General features: G+C 35.5%; 2 protein-coding genes across 3 annotated transcripts; both read left to right on the top strand.

Moving 5' to 3' along the window:
• Window positions 1-5: 5 nt before the first annotated feature.
• LOC114364262 (breast cancer type 1 susceptibility protein homolog) lies at window positions 6-9,288 on the top strand. Its single transcript, XM_028320355.1, has 10 exons — window positions 6-132; window positions 381-489; window positions 798-997; window positions 1,109-3,252; window positions 3,491-3,657; window positions 4,047-4,622; window positions 4,846-4,942; window positions 5,469-5,603; window positions 5,938-6,058; window positions 9,063-9,288. Exons 2-10 carry the CDS (start codon window positions 392-394, stop codon window positions 9,233-9,235), a joined length of 3,711 nt encoding a protein of 1,236 aa, XP_028176156.1. The 5' UTR covers window positions 6-132; window positions 381-391; the 3' UTR covers window positions 9,236-9,288.
• Window positions 9,289-12,128: 2,840 nt separating this feature from the next.
• On the top strand, window positions 12,129-18,826 carry DESAT4 (fatty acid desaturase). 2 transcript variants are annotated; one of them, XM_028320321.1, is made up of 5 exons: window positions 12,129-12,441; window positions 13,259-13,503; window positions 14,913-15,043; window positions 15,635-15,840; window positions 16,901-18,826. In XM_028320321.1, exons 2-5 carry the CDS (start codon window positions 13,278-13,280, stop codon window positions 17,412-17,414), a joined length of 1,077 nt encoding a protein of 358 aa, XP_028176122.1. In that variant the 5' UTR covers window positions 12,129-12,441; window positions 13,259-13,277; the 3' UTR covers window positions 17,415-18,826. The 2 variants fall into 2 exon arrangements, with proteins under 2 accessions (XP_028176122.1, XP_028176121.1); XM_028320320.1 differs by lacking the exon at window positions 12,129-12,441 and adding an exon at window positions 12,699-13,164.
• Window positions 18,827-19,451: the final 625 nt, after the last annotated feature.

Raw genomic sequence — 19,451 nt, 5'->3', positions numbered from 1 at the left:
AAGACGCAAAACTCATCTGTGCGCAAAACCAAACAATTTTGTTTTACTGCGGGCGGGAAGAAAAGAAATTGAGAATTTAAGATATTACCAGATAATTTGCAGGCCTATTTAATCTTATCGGCAATATAGAAGGTTTGTTTTGTATTATGTTTATATTTCTATTAATATGATAATATAATATAAACCAATATTGGTATGTAAAGATTGTTGACTGAGTTTTAGTAGGTATTGCATTTATTTTTAAACAACCTATGGAATGTGTTAGGAGGAGCCCCATAATCATCATCTTTCCTATTTAAAGTGTATTATTTATTTATTATAACATTATGTGATTAGTTGCAATTGTAATAGTTGAATGGTACTGGTTTTTATGTTTCCAGGTTATGTTGTCATGCGAAAAAGTTATGAAATGAATTTAAAAGGATTAGATTTGTTTTTGTTGACAAAACTAACATCCCACCAGGTTGATCATGTGACATGTTTGGAGTGGTAAGTTTCTTATTAGAAAAAAAAAATTAAAACCTATTTATCTGGATGAATTACATTGTTGGAAATCATGCTTCTGTATAATTTTATTGTAAGTAGTATAATTTATATCTACTTTAAGATTCAGCATATACTCCACAAGGACTTAAATATGGCATTGGAAAAATAAATAACTAATTTATTCTTGCCTACTTTAGTTTTGAAGTAATGATTGTATGTTTTAAATTCTGCTCAACGATCCAAAGCATTCAATAACAGATTATTGCTTACATTTGTATGGTAAAATCTCAGTCATAACTGCAACATTTCAGTTGTAAATACTACATAGCGCCTGAGACGGCCCCGTGTGGCCACTCGCTCTGCCACACTTGCTGGCGGGGCCGGCGTACCTGCCCCTCCTGCGCTGCTCCATTCGAAAAGAAGTCCTTGAAACTGAACCTGCCTCTACAGAACCTCACCGAACACATACATACACTTGGTGAAGCATTTGAAAAGGTGTTCAATGTAAAATGTAAGTTAAAACTTTTTCTTTATTTTTCCTATTTTTCAGTTGCAAAACAATACTTTTGCAATAAGAGTTTTAGACATATAATTAAAATTTTTATTATACTTTCTTTTTCAGTGGATGAATTTGTCCTTGATGTAAGCAGTAATGAACTAGAATCAGAAAATCATGCTACTAAAAATGTGAAAGATTGGTTATCCAGCTCCCAAAACCAATTTTCAGCGCCAGTACTAAGTTCTGAACAATTTCCAGAAGAAGTTAATAATCAAATTGAGATTTCAAAAAGCAAAGTTCAGTTACATGTGGAGTCAAAAAAAAGTGTAAGTCCTGCAAAAGTGGTTTATGTCCAACCACCCCAAGATGATTGGGACAAAATTGAACAATTGCCAGATACAGAAGAACTTTGTGCAAATAACAAAGAAAATAGTACTAATCATACAAACAAACCATTTGACCAAAACAAAGAGTATTCCATGGAAAATCCTAGGAGAAGTTCAAGGAAAAAGGAGTTAGGTTCAACTGATCCAACAAATAAATCTCATGAAGTCATAACTGAAAAACATAACAGTTCTAAGAACTCAAGTTCTGAAACAGAAAAGAAATCCAGTATGGCCAAACAAAACTGGAGTAGTGTAAAGAGAATGAGAAGGGAATTCAGCAAACTTAATAAAAAGAATAGAAGTAAATTAAATGTTTCAATTGAAATGTGTAAAAAAACTCAAAGCACTGCTAAACAAAACATCGATTTGTTAGGTCATGTAAAAACAACTGACAAAGAATCTCAGCCAGCCATTTATACTATAGAAGACAATACACCTGATATAAATGACAACAATAATCAAGAACTTGTTCCTGTGTTTTCACCCAACAAAGACCATGAAAATAAGGAAAGCACAAAATGTCCTACCCCCCCTTTAGTAGATATGAACCCAATAAAATGTTCTTCTAATGAAAACCATCCTGTCGAAAATAGTAGAAGTAACATCTTGACTCACGAACCTAGGGTTTCAAAAGACGACAACAATAAAGATGTTCAGGCTACAGTTGTAAAAATGCCATTTATCAAAAAAGGTGTATTATGTCCACAACAAAATGAAACAGAAAAAATATGTAATCCAGCTATCAACATAAATGGAAACCATATCCCAGACAGTGGTAATGGGGATGATATACAAATAACTATAAAAATAGGAAATACTTTGACAAATATTACTATAAAAAAGAAGAACAATGATGTACAGCTAAGAGTAAATACTGATCGTGAGGTTCAGACGTCCCTGGGTTCTAATGGTCTTCTGAGCAAAAACATTGGGACTAATAGTGAAAACAGTAAATCACAGAACATAGAAATAAACATAGGTCAAGATAATAAAATTACAGCTACTACTAGCTTGGCTGAAGTCGAATCTGTAAAAATTAACAAGGAATGTAACAAATTTTTGAATAAAACTACTTCAACTAAAAAAAATACCGCATCCGCCGACACGGCTACAGCACAATTTGAAATTACCGAAAGTGTTGAAAAAGAGTTATCAAATATAATGGAATGTGTCGAAGTTGTTGATAGTAACACTGAAAATAATACTGAAAATGAGAATGTGGCTGTAGCCAACAAAAATTTACAACAAGCTACTAATGCTCAAAATCAAGATGATGTACGTGATGAAGACTACATCAATGATCTCGACATTTTCGACAATGGATCAGTTCATGAACAACATGTAGAGATGTTAAGTAAGAGTAAACAAGCGCCTTCCGAAATATTAATGACTACTGTTAAAACAACAAAAACTCAAATCCAAAAACAGCCTGACAAACGAGATAGGGATGGGAATGATGAAGATGATGAACCTAGTGCTAAAAAAGTTAAAACAGTTGATATTGATAAAGAAGAAGAAACTTTAACTAATACTTTAATAAATACAGGTAACAAAGAAATACAGCATAGTGAGTCAATCAATTACGACGTTGTAATGGGTCAGGTTTTTGCTAGTATAGATGCGGATATTGAAATGAGCCAAAAGACCGCGAAGCAGAAAAAAGGCGAAATTGTTTCTAGTAATGAAATATTGCAGTCTCAATGTTTCCAGAGCAAAACACAAACTAAAGGCAAGCAACCACTGAGTACGCAGAATACTAATAAAGTAAATATTCAGGCCAATATGAAAGACATTAACGACAAATACAGTGAAAATGTTTTTTCAATCATAGAGAAAGAAGATGAAATTGATGACAATATAACTAAAAAGGCTTATGAAAAAGTAAGTATAAGTTACGAACTAAAGTTTTATAATTTGATGAAACCATTTAAAATCCTGGATGTTTGTTACTCGTTCACGCAAAAACTACAGAACGGATTTTGATGAAACTTTACAGTATTGTTTATAAGCCAGATTAACATATAGGCAATTTATGATGATCTATGACAAACTAAATTTCACGCGGGTGAAGCCGCGGGCAAAAGCTAGTTTTAACATAAATGATATTCTGCGTTTTCAGGGCGGATCTACGCAACGCCACATAGAAAATCTACTAACTCCAGGTATGTGCCAAGACCTCATAAACACCAATGAGGAGAATTTGGAGCTGGCTGGTAAAACTCAGTGCACACCGTTCCAAGAACATGATGACTCAGATAAAAGTGTTGTTGAAGAAACACCACAAAAGTAAGTCATGGCATAATCAAAGTTTCATTTGCTTATAACATCTTTTCCAGGTTTATCATTATACAGGTCCAGATAATAATTATTATGTTACTGTTTAGAACTTAGGAGTAGTATTGCAAGACAATGAGAACGAAGTTTTGTTTTGCCAAAACATCTACACTGTCGCTATGGCTTTTTTGTACTACCCCCAACTTCTGCGATTTATATGAATACCATTATGTTTGTATTATGTTTACATAGTAAGCGAATTTATGTAATTCTTAGTGAGAACCACAATGAGTAACTTTCCCCATATTAAACAGATTCTAGTCTTATTTATCTTAAATACAAAGACAACTATTGTTGAGCAAAGTTAGACCAGTTCATAACAATAAATACAAATGTTACAGGAATGTTTCTATCCCGAAGCAGAAGAGCATTAGTGAATTCAATAACAACACTAGTAAGAAGCAGAGTGTTGCAGGCGTGACTAAAACAACTTCCAATGTTTCACAAGTCGCAAGAAGCGTTATAAACGTCTCGGATACCACTTTAGTGGACGGAACTAAAGATCAAACTATCGTAGAACCTGCGAAAAAGCATACATTAGAAACGCCGCTTACGATAAACAAGTTTGTCGATCATATAAAACATAATTCTACACCTGTTGCCAGAAAGTCGTTAAACTTTGAAAATACTGAAGATGTCGACCCAACACAGTGCTCTAGTACTATAGCTCCTAAAACGACACAAGAAAGGGAATTTATGAGTAAAGCTTTCGAAAACACCCAAAAACCGCCTGTTCGGAGACCATCGACGTCAAAACAAGAAGAAAACTATTGCATTGCCGGGTCATGTTTGACTGCACCTGAGATCGCTAACGTCAAACTGTTGTGTAAGAGACGCAACTGGAAATACATGGATAAGTACACAAGAGAATTAACACATTTAGTAGTAGGAGTAGATGAAGAAAACAGATCACAAAGGTAAGCCAATAATAAGTGTTATAAAAATATTTTTAATTTCCACATTCCGCTTCAAATACTGACGCCAATGAGCAGGAAACACCACGCAAATATGATTCGTATACCGTGGCCTCCACTATATTACAGGCGTAATGTACTAGGTGTGTGTGTTTTTAGTAAATGTAATAATAAATTTGCAGCAATTATCCATTTCCTAGCTATAAAAAAGATTTTTAATTTCCAGATCCGTCAAATACATGTGCGCCCTGGCGGCTTCCAAGTGGATAGTGTGTTACGAGTGGGTGACAGCCTGTCTAATGACCGGTGTGGTTGCGGGAGAAGTTAGTATAACATTAATAACATATTAATAAATAGTATTACTTTATGAAATGAAAAAAATCACTATCTAATCGATTCGGACTAGCCTCATCTAGGAGACCTAAATCTCGCTCCAACATTGAGCGTAGGCTACGTCACTCGCGTATTCGTTAGTATCTTATCTGGATAAATAAAAAGTCGCGGAGATGTACTTAGATAGGTGTTATAATTATTGCCTCTTGAATATTTTAAAACGCGGCAAAGTTCCGCTGCCTGTAGACCTAGAATGTGCGCCACGATATAACGCCATTTTGTTGATATAAAATCATCGATAAAAATCATAGAAAAGATTTTATCACGGCGCGCGTTCTAGCCCGGCTCCAAGTTTTTTCCTGCCCGTCGAACTGTTTTGAAGAAAACACTATTTTACCTGAATAAAAACCCCCTACCACTTTTTTTTTCTTTTCTTTTTCAGGAAAAGGCAACGGCATATAATATGCTTGTTATTTTTAATTTCTTTATTTTCTTTTATTTTGTTCCGCCTTGTAGAATCTGTACGAAGCGCTGGACGGCACCGGCGAGCCGGGCCCGCGGCGCTCGCGCACGGCCAAGAGCAAACTGTTCGAGGGAATCACCTTCTACTGCATGCCTCCTTTCAGCGTGTTGGACGTCGACGCATTGAAGGTTTGAACTATTTTTTATGTTACACGTTGTTAATGGAATTCTTTGTACTGTTTTATCTAATAATCCAAAATATCATCATCATCTTTGCTTTTCTTGGATCTATAGATGTATACTTTTCTAAAAGATTATCCCCAAATGTTGGTCCTTCGAGCCGGATATGTACTAGAAAATTTAAACCCAACTTTTGCAATCTTTTCAATTTGCAACTTGAAATGGAGATTAACTCTCAAATCATTTTCTGCATTTCAATCGTTAAGTGGTTCACCTGACAATCGCATCTTGAAATTTCTCACAGGCTACGGAGACATAATATTAATATTGATAAAATTTACAGGAGATGCTACAATCGGCTGGCGGGCGCGTGGTGGCCGAGGTGAAGGCAGTGCGCGCGGTGTCCGACGCGCCTGCTCTCTTGCTGGCCGAGCCCGAGCACACGCAAGAGGATAGATTCGTGTGTAAGTACCAACCGACAGTGGACCTTATCTAGTTGCAATAGAGGCTACAATCGGCTGGCGGGCGCGTGGTGGCCGAGGTGAAGGCAGTGCGCGCGGTGTGTGACGCGCCCGCTCTTTTGCTGGCCGAGCCCGAGCACACGCAAGAGGATAGATTCGTGTGTAAGTAACAATTAATAGAGGACCATATCTAGTTGTAATAGAGGCTACAATCGGCTGGCGGGCGCGTGGTGCACGAGGTTAAGGCGATAATGAAGTGGGCGATTCCATACTTTTGCTCGCGAATGTAGTTTCTACCCGAAGCTAGATAAATAGTAAGTATAAAGTTGAAGTAGAAGACGATCACTAAACAATATGCATAATCTTGAACTTTTAGGTTAACTAGACGCTAAAAATAAGTAAAGTAACATGACAACCATTAATAGTCATATTTTTTGTTAGCATTAAATATTTGCATAAATTGCTTTTTTTAGTATGATTCACACCTAAGTTCAAGTTCATTGACAAACAATTCGCATTTGTAATACTTATATCGCATTGCATGCGAATGGAAACATCAAGAACCATTCAGTAAAAGCCATAGGGTCAATTTACTGCGAGAAAAATCGTCGCGTCTTTGATACTGGACAACGAAATCGCGCCACAATCACGTGTTTATCAATGCGAACGCACGCCTTAATCGCGTGACTCCTTGGTGGTACCCATGCAAAAACGATAATTAAGCAGCTTATGATGCGTGGCTTGAATGTTAAACATTCATAGGTCGGACCGGTGATCTAGCGATGTCACTTTGCAGCCAAAAATAGACGCGAGATGACTGAATTGCATAACCCGTGTTACTGTGCCAGTTAACTCGCAAAGAACCCTGTAACTAAACGTATATTTCGACTTTATTTTGGACTTTAATAAAGGAACATTAACACGAGGCATAGCATTGTCACGCGTTCTTGTTAGATAGGGTCATTTTATGAACTTATTATATTTGACATGGGTACCTAACATTGATTTAACTGTTACATACATTTTATTTGCCATTACTAGTAGTACATTCTTATTTTTGATTTTACATGCTTTGATAAAATAAATAATGGTAGGTCAATCGTGAAAATCATGAGAGTTCTAGACCACACAAGTGTTTAGCTTTTTTTTTTGTTATGGGAAAACCAGGACTTTACACTGAAAGGTCAAATTGACTCTGTAGAATAATGCGCTTAGACCACAGATAGCATAATAGGAATGCTAGAATAATCTGTAAATCGTAAGCTGTGGCTGACCTTACCCTTCGCCATACACGATGTGAACTCGCAATACATAATCTTTGAGTTCAGTTTAGATTGCAAGTTCAAATCAATTTATACGTGTCATTCATGCCAGCGCACTCCCTCATGTATCTAGCATGCGGTACAATATGCTTCGCTAATCGCTTCCGTTAGGGGCCCGTATTATTTTCAAAGAACTACTATCAATCTATACCAATACTAGCTGACCCGGCGAACTTTGTTCCGCCTTAATGGCAATAAATAACGGGATAAAAAGTATCCTATGTCCTTCTCCTGGCTCTAAACTACCTCCCTGACAATTTTCAGCTAAATCGGTTCAGCCGTTCTTGAGTTATAAGTGGAGTAACTAACACGACTTTCTTTTATATAATAGATATATAAGATATTATTATAAAGCTAGAAGAGTTTGTTTGCTTGCTTGAACGCGCTAATCTCAGGAACTATTTCGATTTGAAAATTTATTTTTGTGTTAGATAGCTCATCGAAGAAGGCTTTAGGCTATATTAACATCACCCTACAGTTAATAGGGGCGGAGCAGTAAAGAAAAATGTTGCGGGCACAGATAGTTAAACAAANGCTACGGAACCCTAAAAATCGCAGTTTGAAATTATTACTCATTTTATTTTCAATTGCATAAAAGAATAAATCCCACACGTAAAATTTCGTCACTGCCAGTGATGACTAATCCTCAAACCGCCGTTCGAAGGACTCGAAGTTCAAAGTCCGAAACTCAAGGTCTGCGACAACAAGCCGCAAACATGTGCTTTAGTACTTCTCGTATAACTTGCGGTTCAAAGATCTATTAATGTTTGTTTAATAATAAAGCTGTATCTTTCCTTTAGGTACTCAATTCTATACATCGATCTTCAAATGTCTTGTTTTTATTATCAGATAATTGTACTAATGAAATTTTTTATTTCTTATATCTGACAATTAATCGTTTTATATTATTTCTGGCATTTCCCGTTCTTTAAGCCTATATAAAAAAATATTTTATACTATATTATCAGTCCCTGAAATATTTAAAGATTGCCATCAAATAATCTATATTAATTAATTTATTTTGCGATTGGAATGTTTTTCAAAATCTGGTCAATGACATTAAAAGGCTAATTCTTATCAGCACGTGTCTCTGTAGCAAAGCGTTACCGCAGAGAGGAATTGTAGGATAACATCAAGTTTAGCTGTTCCCGCATATAAGGGTGTTGATTTCAATACTCGCCATATTTAGGGAGTTGATTAATTAGCTTATTCTGATCACGAATCAGTAAAAAAATGACTTCGAAAAAAATTTAAAACGAACTTTAACTTTAGTTAGTCAAAGAAAAATACTTATTTACACCACCTACTTTACATGGCTTCCTTCAGTAGGCTATCCGACATAATAAGCAGTATTGCGAGCCGCAGAACAGTTGATTTGGCACAGAAAATATTCGCTAAAAATTCCACTTTCGTTTGTAATTTTTTTTTTGTGGATAATGCGTTTGTACAAGTCATAATAGATCACCTAAATAAATATGGCGAGGATTGAAATCAACACTCTGTAGAGTGGTCTACTCACTGGACATGTCTCTACGCCCTGAAGACGATTTATTATTCTGCCCTAATGCCCCGTATCGAAACTCCACCATACATTATAGGAACCTTACCGACTGTTTAAATGTCCACCCTGTCATGACCATGACCATAAGACGTGTTTATTTACATTGCCTTAATTTTTGTTCCAGACCTTGCGCTGGAGTTGCAAATAGTGCCAGTGAACTATGAGTGGGTGTTAAACTGCCTGGGTAGCTACACCCTCAGTCCCATCCACGAGCTGCTCCTGTGTCCAGCACCGCTGCTGCCGCAGGCCACCGCCGCGTGGCCGGCAGAGCTGATGTCGCGCGATTTTGAATCTTAATACCTTTTCTATTGTTATAATGTTGAATAAAGTTATTATGGCATTTATTATGATGTAGTTTTTTTTATTTTAATTGTATAATCACGCGCTCTTTGATAGCGATACTGTTGTACAAACAAAGTAGTGTCATAGGTTGCTGTAATAAGTGCGACTTGGCAACAAAAATGTAGGTATAGCCTGAAGTGCTGTCGAGTCGACGAATCGCCGATTTTTTTTAGATGGACTTCGTTAATAAGAATATTGTAACTACTACGAACCGGTCTTTTAAAAAAAATCTTTTATTTTGTTCTTCCATCCGCAATCCGAATATTGTGTGGCCAAAAACATTACAGTAATAAGAATCCAATTTCTTGAATGATAGCTATAGGTTATTTTTCCACGTTGTACCACCAGCATTGCATGCATGCAAACAACAAATGAAGTTGTTTAAATGCAAGTAGCAAGGCTCTATGCTCTATTGATTGCAGTAGATGTAGGTAAGACACCCGGCTTTATACTATTGAGGCAAAAATAAATCAAAGGATGATGGGCACTTTTCTATGGAATCTGGGCGTAAAACCAACAGAAATGTAACTACTATTATTTGTTAGGACTTAATATCAGAAATATATTTTCAAATAAATAACTACCAAAAACTCCCGGGTTTGCTTGGAAATTGACATAATGTGTAATAGTAATAGGTGCTTTATTGCACAAACAAAAAATATTATTAATTAATAAACTTATCTACTTACATTTTAAATACATTAAGTTATGTATCCATTATTATGTCCAACAGTTCAGGAGTGGGGCCAACAAATAGTATATTTAAACCATGTTCTACATTATAAGCGTAGGACCATACCTAGGTACCATTTAGAGAAATGACGTGAACACAGTCATTATTCAATGGGATTTCTACCAGTTAAGTTGTAGTGTTGTCGCATAATCGATCACGGACCGATTATTAATCGATATTGTCGAGCTAATCGGTTTTACTTAAAAACCGATTAGCTCGAAATTTGATTAATATGTTACGGTTAATGTGATAAATTGAAAATTATTAATAATAACCGGTTATTATGAATAATTCCCGACAGTCGCGGTGAAAGTGATAAATTAATCACATTTAACAGTGATTATTTAATAATTCAACCTTAGTACTAACAAATTTCATAAAAGAGAACAACATCTTGTGTACGTGCTCGTGTACAGCCAAACTTTTGAACGTTTTGATATCATATATTAATAATATAATTTGGCATAATGAGTTTGGAATGTTTTTTGCATAATATTACTTTTCCATGATGCCTATAACATAATGTTTTGATTTAAAGTGAAAAATAGGTTAAGGTGCGGCGGGGGGGGGCCTTGGGCCACCCCTAAGCCGCCTATTTAGTTTTATACACACATAAATGACCTCATATTAATCACATTTACCAAATCATGCGGTAATTATTCATAATAACCGGCGATTATTCATAATTTTCACATTTATCACTTTGACCGTAACAAATATACCTAGATAGACAAAAAAAATAGTCAAATGATGCATAACAATAACACGTTATGTATCAATGCGTGCGTACATCGTCTTTAGATTGTTGGAAAAATGTGTAATCCTCATTAAATTACCGTTATCATTAATTAGTATTATCTTAAGATTGTTTACTTGCAGGTGTTTTTAAACTTCCATAATTATGTAGCCGAATTACTGCAGCATTTATCAAAAAGTTGCATCATTAAGGGGAGACGATTACCTACCTAATATTCAAGTTAGGTTCGATTCCCAATTTTTTATTTATGTTCTTTATCGCACCGCCTGCGATGCATCCTGCGTACAAAAAACTTATATTAACTGTAGTACTTATAATAAAACTAAACTCTTTTTGGAATGTTATCTCCATTTTCCCATCCTTATAATATCAAAGTTAAATGGGACCTACGTACGTGGGGATTCTCTCGTACTAATCTAATCGTTGGCCAGTCTAATCCGATAAAAATAATACAAACAGTGCGAATTTTTAAAAACAACAACGATATAATTATGATGATATCGATCCTAGCCTAGGCCTAGGATGCGCGCCGCGATAAGCGATTATCACGCCATTTTATCGATTTTGTCCATACATTTTGACGTCGATAAAAGATACTGATAAGTACTACTGATGAAAATGTTACGTTAAATTATGATAATGCGAGTCATATTATGATGACTCAGCCGCTTAACAAAGTAGGTATTAATGGAGATAGTGCATATCGTGCAAGGGGCAAGGTCACAACACCGGTTACTGTGAACTCTGGACCGATGGACTTGACATGCGGTGAACACGCTAGTTAATTTGATCACGTACACTCATAAGCAGGTTACTGGTGTAAATAAAACAAGTTAAGGGTCAGTGTACTTATTTATTAGGCATACTTAGATTACTAATAAAGTTATAGTCTATAGCATTTTACTGCGACTTCACAGACATTGAGTTTTTTAAGGCCAAAGATAGCCAACGTTGTTTTTCTTCCTGTTGCAAATGTTGCAATTTTTCTCCTTGACTAATTTATCAAAATCAGTTAAGGGGTTTAGAATTTTTAAAGGCTATATGACATTTATAAATTAAGTAATAATATAAGTATAGTACTTGAATGCCTACGTAAAGTTTTAATTTTCCTACCTATGCCTACGCAGATATTTTTAAGCGTAAGTGTAGTATTAGACACATGGCGGTTAATTTTTTCTGGTGGGAGATAGTAATATTCCTAAATCCTTTCATAAAATTACTTTAACTAAAGGTCATTAAAACACGTGCTACATGTGACCACATCGCGCAGCGGTATTCCGCACACCGCAGGCAGCGGTCGCGATTGTTTTGGCGCGTCACTCACACACGCTTGCGCTACTCATCGTCTGTTGTCCCGTACACTCAGTGGCATCGTGTTGGATGTGTGACGTGGTCTCAGAATCGCGCCACCTAGTTGTTGTCCAATCCCCGACTCCCCATTGCGCGAACTATTATAAACTCCACTGAACGGTTCTGGCAATTCGAGTTCGGACTGTGTGATTGCCACAGTTCAACGTGTTTGACCGATCGCCGGCTTTACCGCACGTTAAAATTATCAGCGATTAAAATCGATTAAACAGATAAAGGCAGCATATAAGTGTTCTGTGAATGATTAGAATATAAACAGTAATTAAACATTCAGTGAATGCAACAGTTGTGGTGAATATTTTGGTATGTACTAATTTTACTTATAATTACTTAGCCAATTTTATTATTTTGTGATCTGCAAGCTTTCACGAAATATTAGCTACTTATTAATAATTATAAACAATGCCGCAAGCTAGTTTTAGAAATCTAAATAAGAATTAACTATAATTTATAATGGGTTATAAACTAAATATAATTTTGGCTTTTATCATCAAAACGGTACACGTACTACTTACACGCACCTTTATAAATCCCGTTAGTTTTTATTGGGATAACTAAGGGCACTGAATTTTAACTAATTTCAACTGCAAGGTTAAAAAAATTAAGATCGAAAATTCGTAATCTCTACCAGTCTAACCGGAAAAGGAAGTTGCTCCCGAAATCCCATTACATAACTCTTACTTACAGTTTTTTTCATATGTATTAATATTTAAATTGATTAAAACGTAGAAGGAATTTTTATTTTTTAGACATAACGTTGATATTTTAATTTAAATTATATACCACTTTTTTTGAGAGAAAGAATTCCATTGCTGCTGCTGAATGCGGAAATGTGCCAAACTATCAAAATGTCAGTTATGTTTGACGTTTGCCTTTCAATCAATGATCCTTGTTGTACCTATCCTGAAATTGAAAATTCATAATCCTGAAAAACATCTTAAAGCTAGGCCAGTTTCTGAAATATTAATTATTTAATTTCATCACTGGCATGGATTTCAATAGTGAAATAGATCATTGTTCCTTACGGTATGTTTGGCGAATTTCAACATTATTCTCTTTTTATCCTTCTTGGCTGTGTTCACGCTTTCATATTTTGTGACCTTATTTATTTTGTTTGCAGAATACCAAATAGTGTAAAAATGGCTCCTAATATTAAGGACGGAGCTGATTTGAACGGAGTTTTATTTGAAGATGACGCTAGCACCCCCGATTATGCCCTTGCCACGGCCCCAGTCCAGAAAGCAGACAACTATCCCAGAAAACTAGTGTGGAGAAACATCATACTCTTTGCATACCTTCACCTTGCCGCTGTGTATGGAGCATACCTATTCCTGTTTTCAGCGAAATGGCAGACAGATATTTTTGGTGAGTTTATCAACATTTTATCTTATTTTGCATTATCTTGTGTACACAATGTTAGTGGCAAGGATAAATCCTCTTGAGATTAAATTTTCCATGCAAATCAAGTATTTTATGTGACACTTTTTAATAGAGGCAACAGTCATTCACACCAAATAGCAAATCTTTCTACATGCCTGAAAATAATATACTTGAAAATTGAATGAGCATGTTATCTACATTGGTATACTAAAATTCGGTTGGTCAGCTAACATTCTGTATTCAAAACTTTTTTTACCATTCTTTATTATAATAGAATTTTATGGAAATGTCGATATAATATCTTCAGGCAATTTTAAAACATGGCATAGTTCAATAGAAAGTTGTGCTGATTAAATCTGAGCATTTCAGCAGCAAGATGGTTTGCATAGCTTAGATAGCTGGCATATTAGCTATTTGTTAGGAAAAAGTAAATAAAACATTACACAAATTGAAATATCCTTCTAACAGAAAAAACACTAAGTGTCCTGAGTGAGTTATTATTGAAAACTTAATAATAATAATGAGTTAATTTCTGTAAAATATGACAAATTACACTTATGCCATAGATTAAAGTAGCAAAAGTGGTTTCTCAAGAAAATTTAAAATAAGTTTAATTGTGTAATCAGTAGGTAATTATATTACTATGCAGCATAAATTTAGTAGGTAATTAATCAGCTGTAACAGGTGTGTTTCTGCAAATGATAAAATTAATAATCCATTACAAATCAATTTCACCAATTAGGAGACAATAAGTATTAAAATTAATTAACTATCTATTTAACCTCACATTGTAAAGACTTAAAATATTACTTCCTATCTTTTGCACATTGCTCTTTTCCCTGTGCGATCATCAGTAGTAGCCTAATATGAGTGAAACTAGTAGATTAGGCTGCTAACGGTTCTTTAGAGATAAAATACATTAAAATAAATATGAGTTGAGTACCGATGAAAGGGACTAAGTATGATAAGTGCCTGATATGCTTTGCATGTCCCAAATGTTTGCATAATGATAAATATCTTGTTGGAATGTAATGTGGAGTGAGGAATGGCTAAAACCTCTACCTAAAATTATAATGTAGTAATACTGAAGTACAAGTACATCAAATTAAAGACTACATCTTAAGAAGTGATAATAAGTACTACATTTCCTTAATTTTTTTTAAAGAATCGCTAACCCCTCGTTGTAAGTGTGTAAATATGCTTATGTTACGAGTGGATTCACCACAATAGTCGAGCGGCGACGGGATTCAATCTCGCGTTTCCCGGATCACGAGTCGGCCAGTCCGACCCCTTCATCGTTCGCTATTGTGGCTTCAAATATACAAAGTTTCATATACTTTTGACTGTCCCATAGTAATTAATTTAGTTCCTAACCAATTGTTTCTTTGTTCCAGCCTACATTCTTTACGTGATCTCAGGACTCGGCATCACAGCGGGAGCCCACCGCCTTTGGGCGCACAAGTCATACAAGGCTAAGTGGCCACTTAGACTCATTCTTATTATCTTCAACACTGTATCATTCCAGGTAAATTAATTTCTTACATCATCCGTAGATAGTAGAAAAAAAAGATAAACTTACTGAAAAATAACTGTTGAGTCACAAAAATATGCATATGTCCACTTATTCAAAGTATACTTTCTATCTTTGTGAATAAATCCATAATTACCATTCAAACAAAGCAGGATGTTCACACATTTTAACATATTCTTTAACAAAAGAGGTCAAAATAATATGTTTAAGTATGTCAGTACTGTAAAAAATAAAAAATCATTCAAAGTAAAGAATTGTAAGAAATTTAAATAAAATCAGTTGCATTTTAATTAGTTTTTTACAAATTCATAAAATACTAAGCCAAAAGTTTTTTTTTTTTAATTTTTTTATTTTTTTTTTATTTATTAATTTTGGACTGCAAACAGATTCACAATATGTATTCTTAAAAGCTAGTTTTATGGATAGTGCTTATCATGAATCCAACAACGCTGGTCACAATTTAAGATTACAAATGTTTAATGGGGCGGAGCCTGTCTAGGCATCCGGCGCATACTCTAGTTCTACTCGTTCTAATACCATTTAATTTATACAACTCAAAAATTAACTAACCAATCTCCTTTTTAGGACTCGGCTCTTGACTGGTCACGTGACCACCGCATGCACCACAAATACTCGGAGACCGACGCCGACCCGCACAACGCGACTCGAGGGTTCTTCTTCTCTCATATCGGCTGGCTGCTGGTCCGCAAGCACCCGGAACTGAAGAGAAAGGGCAAGGGACTGGACCTGAGCGACTTGTATGCTGATCCCATCCTCCGTTTCCAGAAGAAGTAAGTGTACTTTAAACTTAACTACTATAGGGTCGCCGCCACCAACGTTTTTCCTGTAGTTTTCATACTTTGCACACGCTACAAAACGCCGCTGCTCGCTTCATGTGGGCCACTCCGGCAACAAAAACGCCGCCACACGCCACTCGCGCGCTCTCTCTCTTACCTCAGTAAACTCGCATGGGTGTAAAAGTAGCGGCCACCGACAGAAATGGCTGTCGGGCGCTTCAGCTACATTTTGTAGCCGTTTCTAGCTTCTTGTGTGGCGGCGTTTGTGGCTGCGGCGTGAAGCCCGTGTGCGGCGACGCATAATTATACATATACGTAGACGTAGCGTGCCAAAGACGCCCTGTATTCAAATAATTATTGGGGGCACTAAACGTCATTGACTTTTATGGCTTACACACGTTCAGGGTCAGTCTAGGGGCCCGTCATCGATACGGCTGATGCATTAATTTAATAGCTCTGGCATCAGGAGTAATGCCGTCATCACTAGCATTTTATGCGCGGGGTGCACCTTTTTGTAACTTTGCCCCTGATAAGTGTTCATATCTTCAGTCACGTCAGGTCTTTTCTGCCCTGTGTATGGGCACCTAACGCATCGCCCTAGGTACGGCACTGCTTGTAAAAGCTATGTAAATAGTCTCTCTAATTAGATTCGCGTAATAACACGTCACCTAATTGCGTTAATTACAGTGACATGTATAATAACAACATTACTTTCGCGCGAGACCACTTCATTGATTTTCTGTTGATTGTTCTCTGACTAGCATGACACGTGCTCTTTATAAATAACAGTCTAAAAAATTAGATACTGACATTTTCAAAAGCAATATTGTCAGCGTATTTTTAGAGATGAACATAAATCTGATAGTAACTTCTAAACCTGAGATATATTGTACTTTGATTAGTAATGTCAAACCTTAAAATAGATCACCCTTGATGCACCTACCATAAAAATAAGAAGTCGTAATTAATTATAATCTAGCTAGATCCTAGCTAGAACCACAATAGCAACCTAGTTCTACAATAGAACTTACTAATACTTATCGTTTTGTTACAGGTACTACCTGCTACTGATGCCTCTCGGCTGCTTCATCATGCCGACGGTGGTCCCGGTGTACTTCTGGGGTGAGACTTGGACTAACGCTTTCTTCGTCGCCGCGCTCTTCCGATACACCTTCATCCTCAATGTCACCTGGTTGGTCAACTCCGCCGCGCACAAGTGGGGCCACAAGCCCTATGACAGCAGCATCAAGCCTTCCGAGAACCTCTCAGTCTCCTTATTCGCGTTGGGCGAAGGTTTCCACAACTACCACCACACATTCCCCTGGGACTACAAAACTGCCGAGCTTGGCAACAACNGCAACAATAGACTCAATTTCACAACAAACTTCATCAACTTCTTCGCTAAAATCGGATGGGCTTACGACTTGAAAACGGTCTCCGACGAGATTATTCAGAATAGAGTCAAGCGCACAGGAGATGGCTCCCACCACTTATGGGGTTGGGGCGACAAGGATCAACCTAAAGAGGAGGTAAACGCAGCTATTAGAATTAATCCTAAAGACGAGTAAACTCTCACAACACTAGGCTATTAAAGCACGAATTGCGTATCTTAATCTTGAATTTAATTCGTATAAGTACTTTACTTTTCGAAAGTCTATGAAGGTCGGTAATTCTGATGATGGACAAAATTATGGTGTGTGTAAACTTGAGTCTGCTAGGTTTAAGTAAATTTAACATTTGAGTAACATTTGAGCACAAAATTAATAAAGCACATTGATAGAAACTAAATTTTAGTAGAGTTTTAACTTCTTCCCATGGTCCAGTATGGCAGGTCGTAAAGTACGACATCATGGTTGTTACAGTCCACGCGATATAAGAATTATTGAACTAACAAGTACTTATCAATATAAAACAAATTTATGGATTAATATGATAATGAGACAACTCAATATGGATTGATTCCCAATGCTGGTCTTCCTTATTTTTCGGTGTCCAGAACTTTATTGTTGTACACTAAGTACTTTATTATATTAATCGTCGTCTTTTTGTGCACTCGTAAAGTAGTATACAGGGTGTAAAGGATAGGTTTTTAATAACTGAGAGAATTCAGACCACACTTCCAAACTTGAAACTACTTAATTCGTTAAAGTGGTCAAAGTCGATGGTTAAAGAATCTGTCAACCTGTCCTTTACACCCTTCATTGTGAGATAATACATATTTATTTAAATGTGCCCCCATTACTAAAGATACAAGGGTTTAAACGAATTTACGTATGTGACTAGTTTTGTAAGTACACCACTGAATTTTACTATTACCTATTTACCATTATGGTAATGAAACTTATGAGTACATTATTGCACAATAACTTTTTGAATATCACTATGACGATTTATTTAAAGAGATTGTAATAAACATATTTATCAATAAAATATTTAAGGACTAAGAATTTTTTATTATGTAATCGCTATTCTATGTGACGTTGTCGTGTTGTTAGCTTGCTTTAAATGGAAATAAGACAATCATTCAAAGCTTGGTTAACTTTATTTTAGTAACTGGGGGCATCTGATAATTTATTAGTAGAAGTAGAACTACACTTACACAGTAAAATGTAGTTGTTAGGCTTTAGTTGTGTATAACGTCTGAGCATCAGTGTGATGATGGTAGAATAAACACATCAGTATTATTATAAACCACATATTATTTATAAGTGCATATAACTAGTCTAGCTGCATTTGTTATGAATAATTTAAGTTTACATGATTTCTAAATTATTTTCGAAATGTGAACTAAAATTGCCGAACCAAGAACATTATTTATTAACTTGTTAATTGTTTTTATTTATATAAATATGACATATGTGGTGTATAAAATGTTATTAGCTTGTAGTAATGCACTTGATTGTACTTCAGAATAACTTTCTCTGCTACTAGACAATTAGATTGTCGAACTACGTGCGGATACAGCTGGAGTGCTAAATATTACATAGCAAAATGACTGATGTGTAAAAATGAGACTTGTGATATTTAGGTTAAAACCTAAACCATTATTAAGGAAAAATGTGAACAAGATTTCTTGTATTTCATTTTTTATTTTATTTTATTCAGTAGTGAAACATTTGAGTTAGGTTGTGTAACATTTTTTTGCTGAGCATATTTACTGTTACTTGACGCTTATTAATAAAAATGTAACTATTGAAAATGTTGTATAAATTTACGATGATTTACACCTTTGCTTTAGGAGGAATACCGTCGCGTTGTAGGTACCTATTGTAAAGTCAAAGCGCTGGTTCGTAGTTTAGATTACTCAGTGTGTCAGTGTTAGGTCTTAATCATTCGTTAGTACCTTTAAAAATATTTATAAATAGGTAGTTTTTCAATAAAATAATTCTTAATAAAATAAATTTAATAAACTATGAATGTAGCATTTAGACATAACAGGAATATACTTTTAAACTAAGCTTTACAATTGCTAGTACGAGAGTATTTACAGTTAGTAGCAACTTTAATAACAGTTGTGTAAATAGCTATTACTATTATAGAGGTCATAGTCACAATTTCTCAAGTACTTAGATTACAAGCACACACGCATTATAATAGTAGAAACA

This window comes from Ostrinia furnacalis, unplaced genomic scaffold, assembly GCF_004193835.3.
Source record: "Ostrinia furnacalis isolate ACB-3 unplaced genomic scaffold, ASM419383v2 OfSCF7367, whole genome shotgun sequence".
In the NCBI taxonomy this organism is placed as follows: domain Eukaryota; kingdom Metazoa; phylum Arthropoda; class Insecta; order Lepidoptera; family Crambidae; genus Ostrinia; species Ostrinia furnacalis.
The sequence above is the reverse complement of the archived record's forward strand: the minus strand, read 5'-3'. Positions and strand labels throughout refer to the sequence as shown.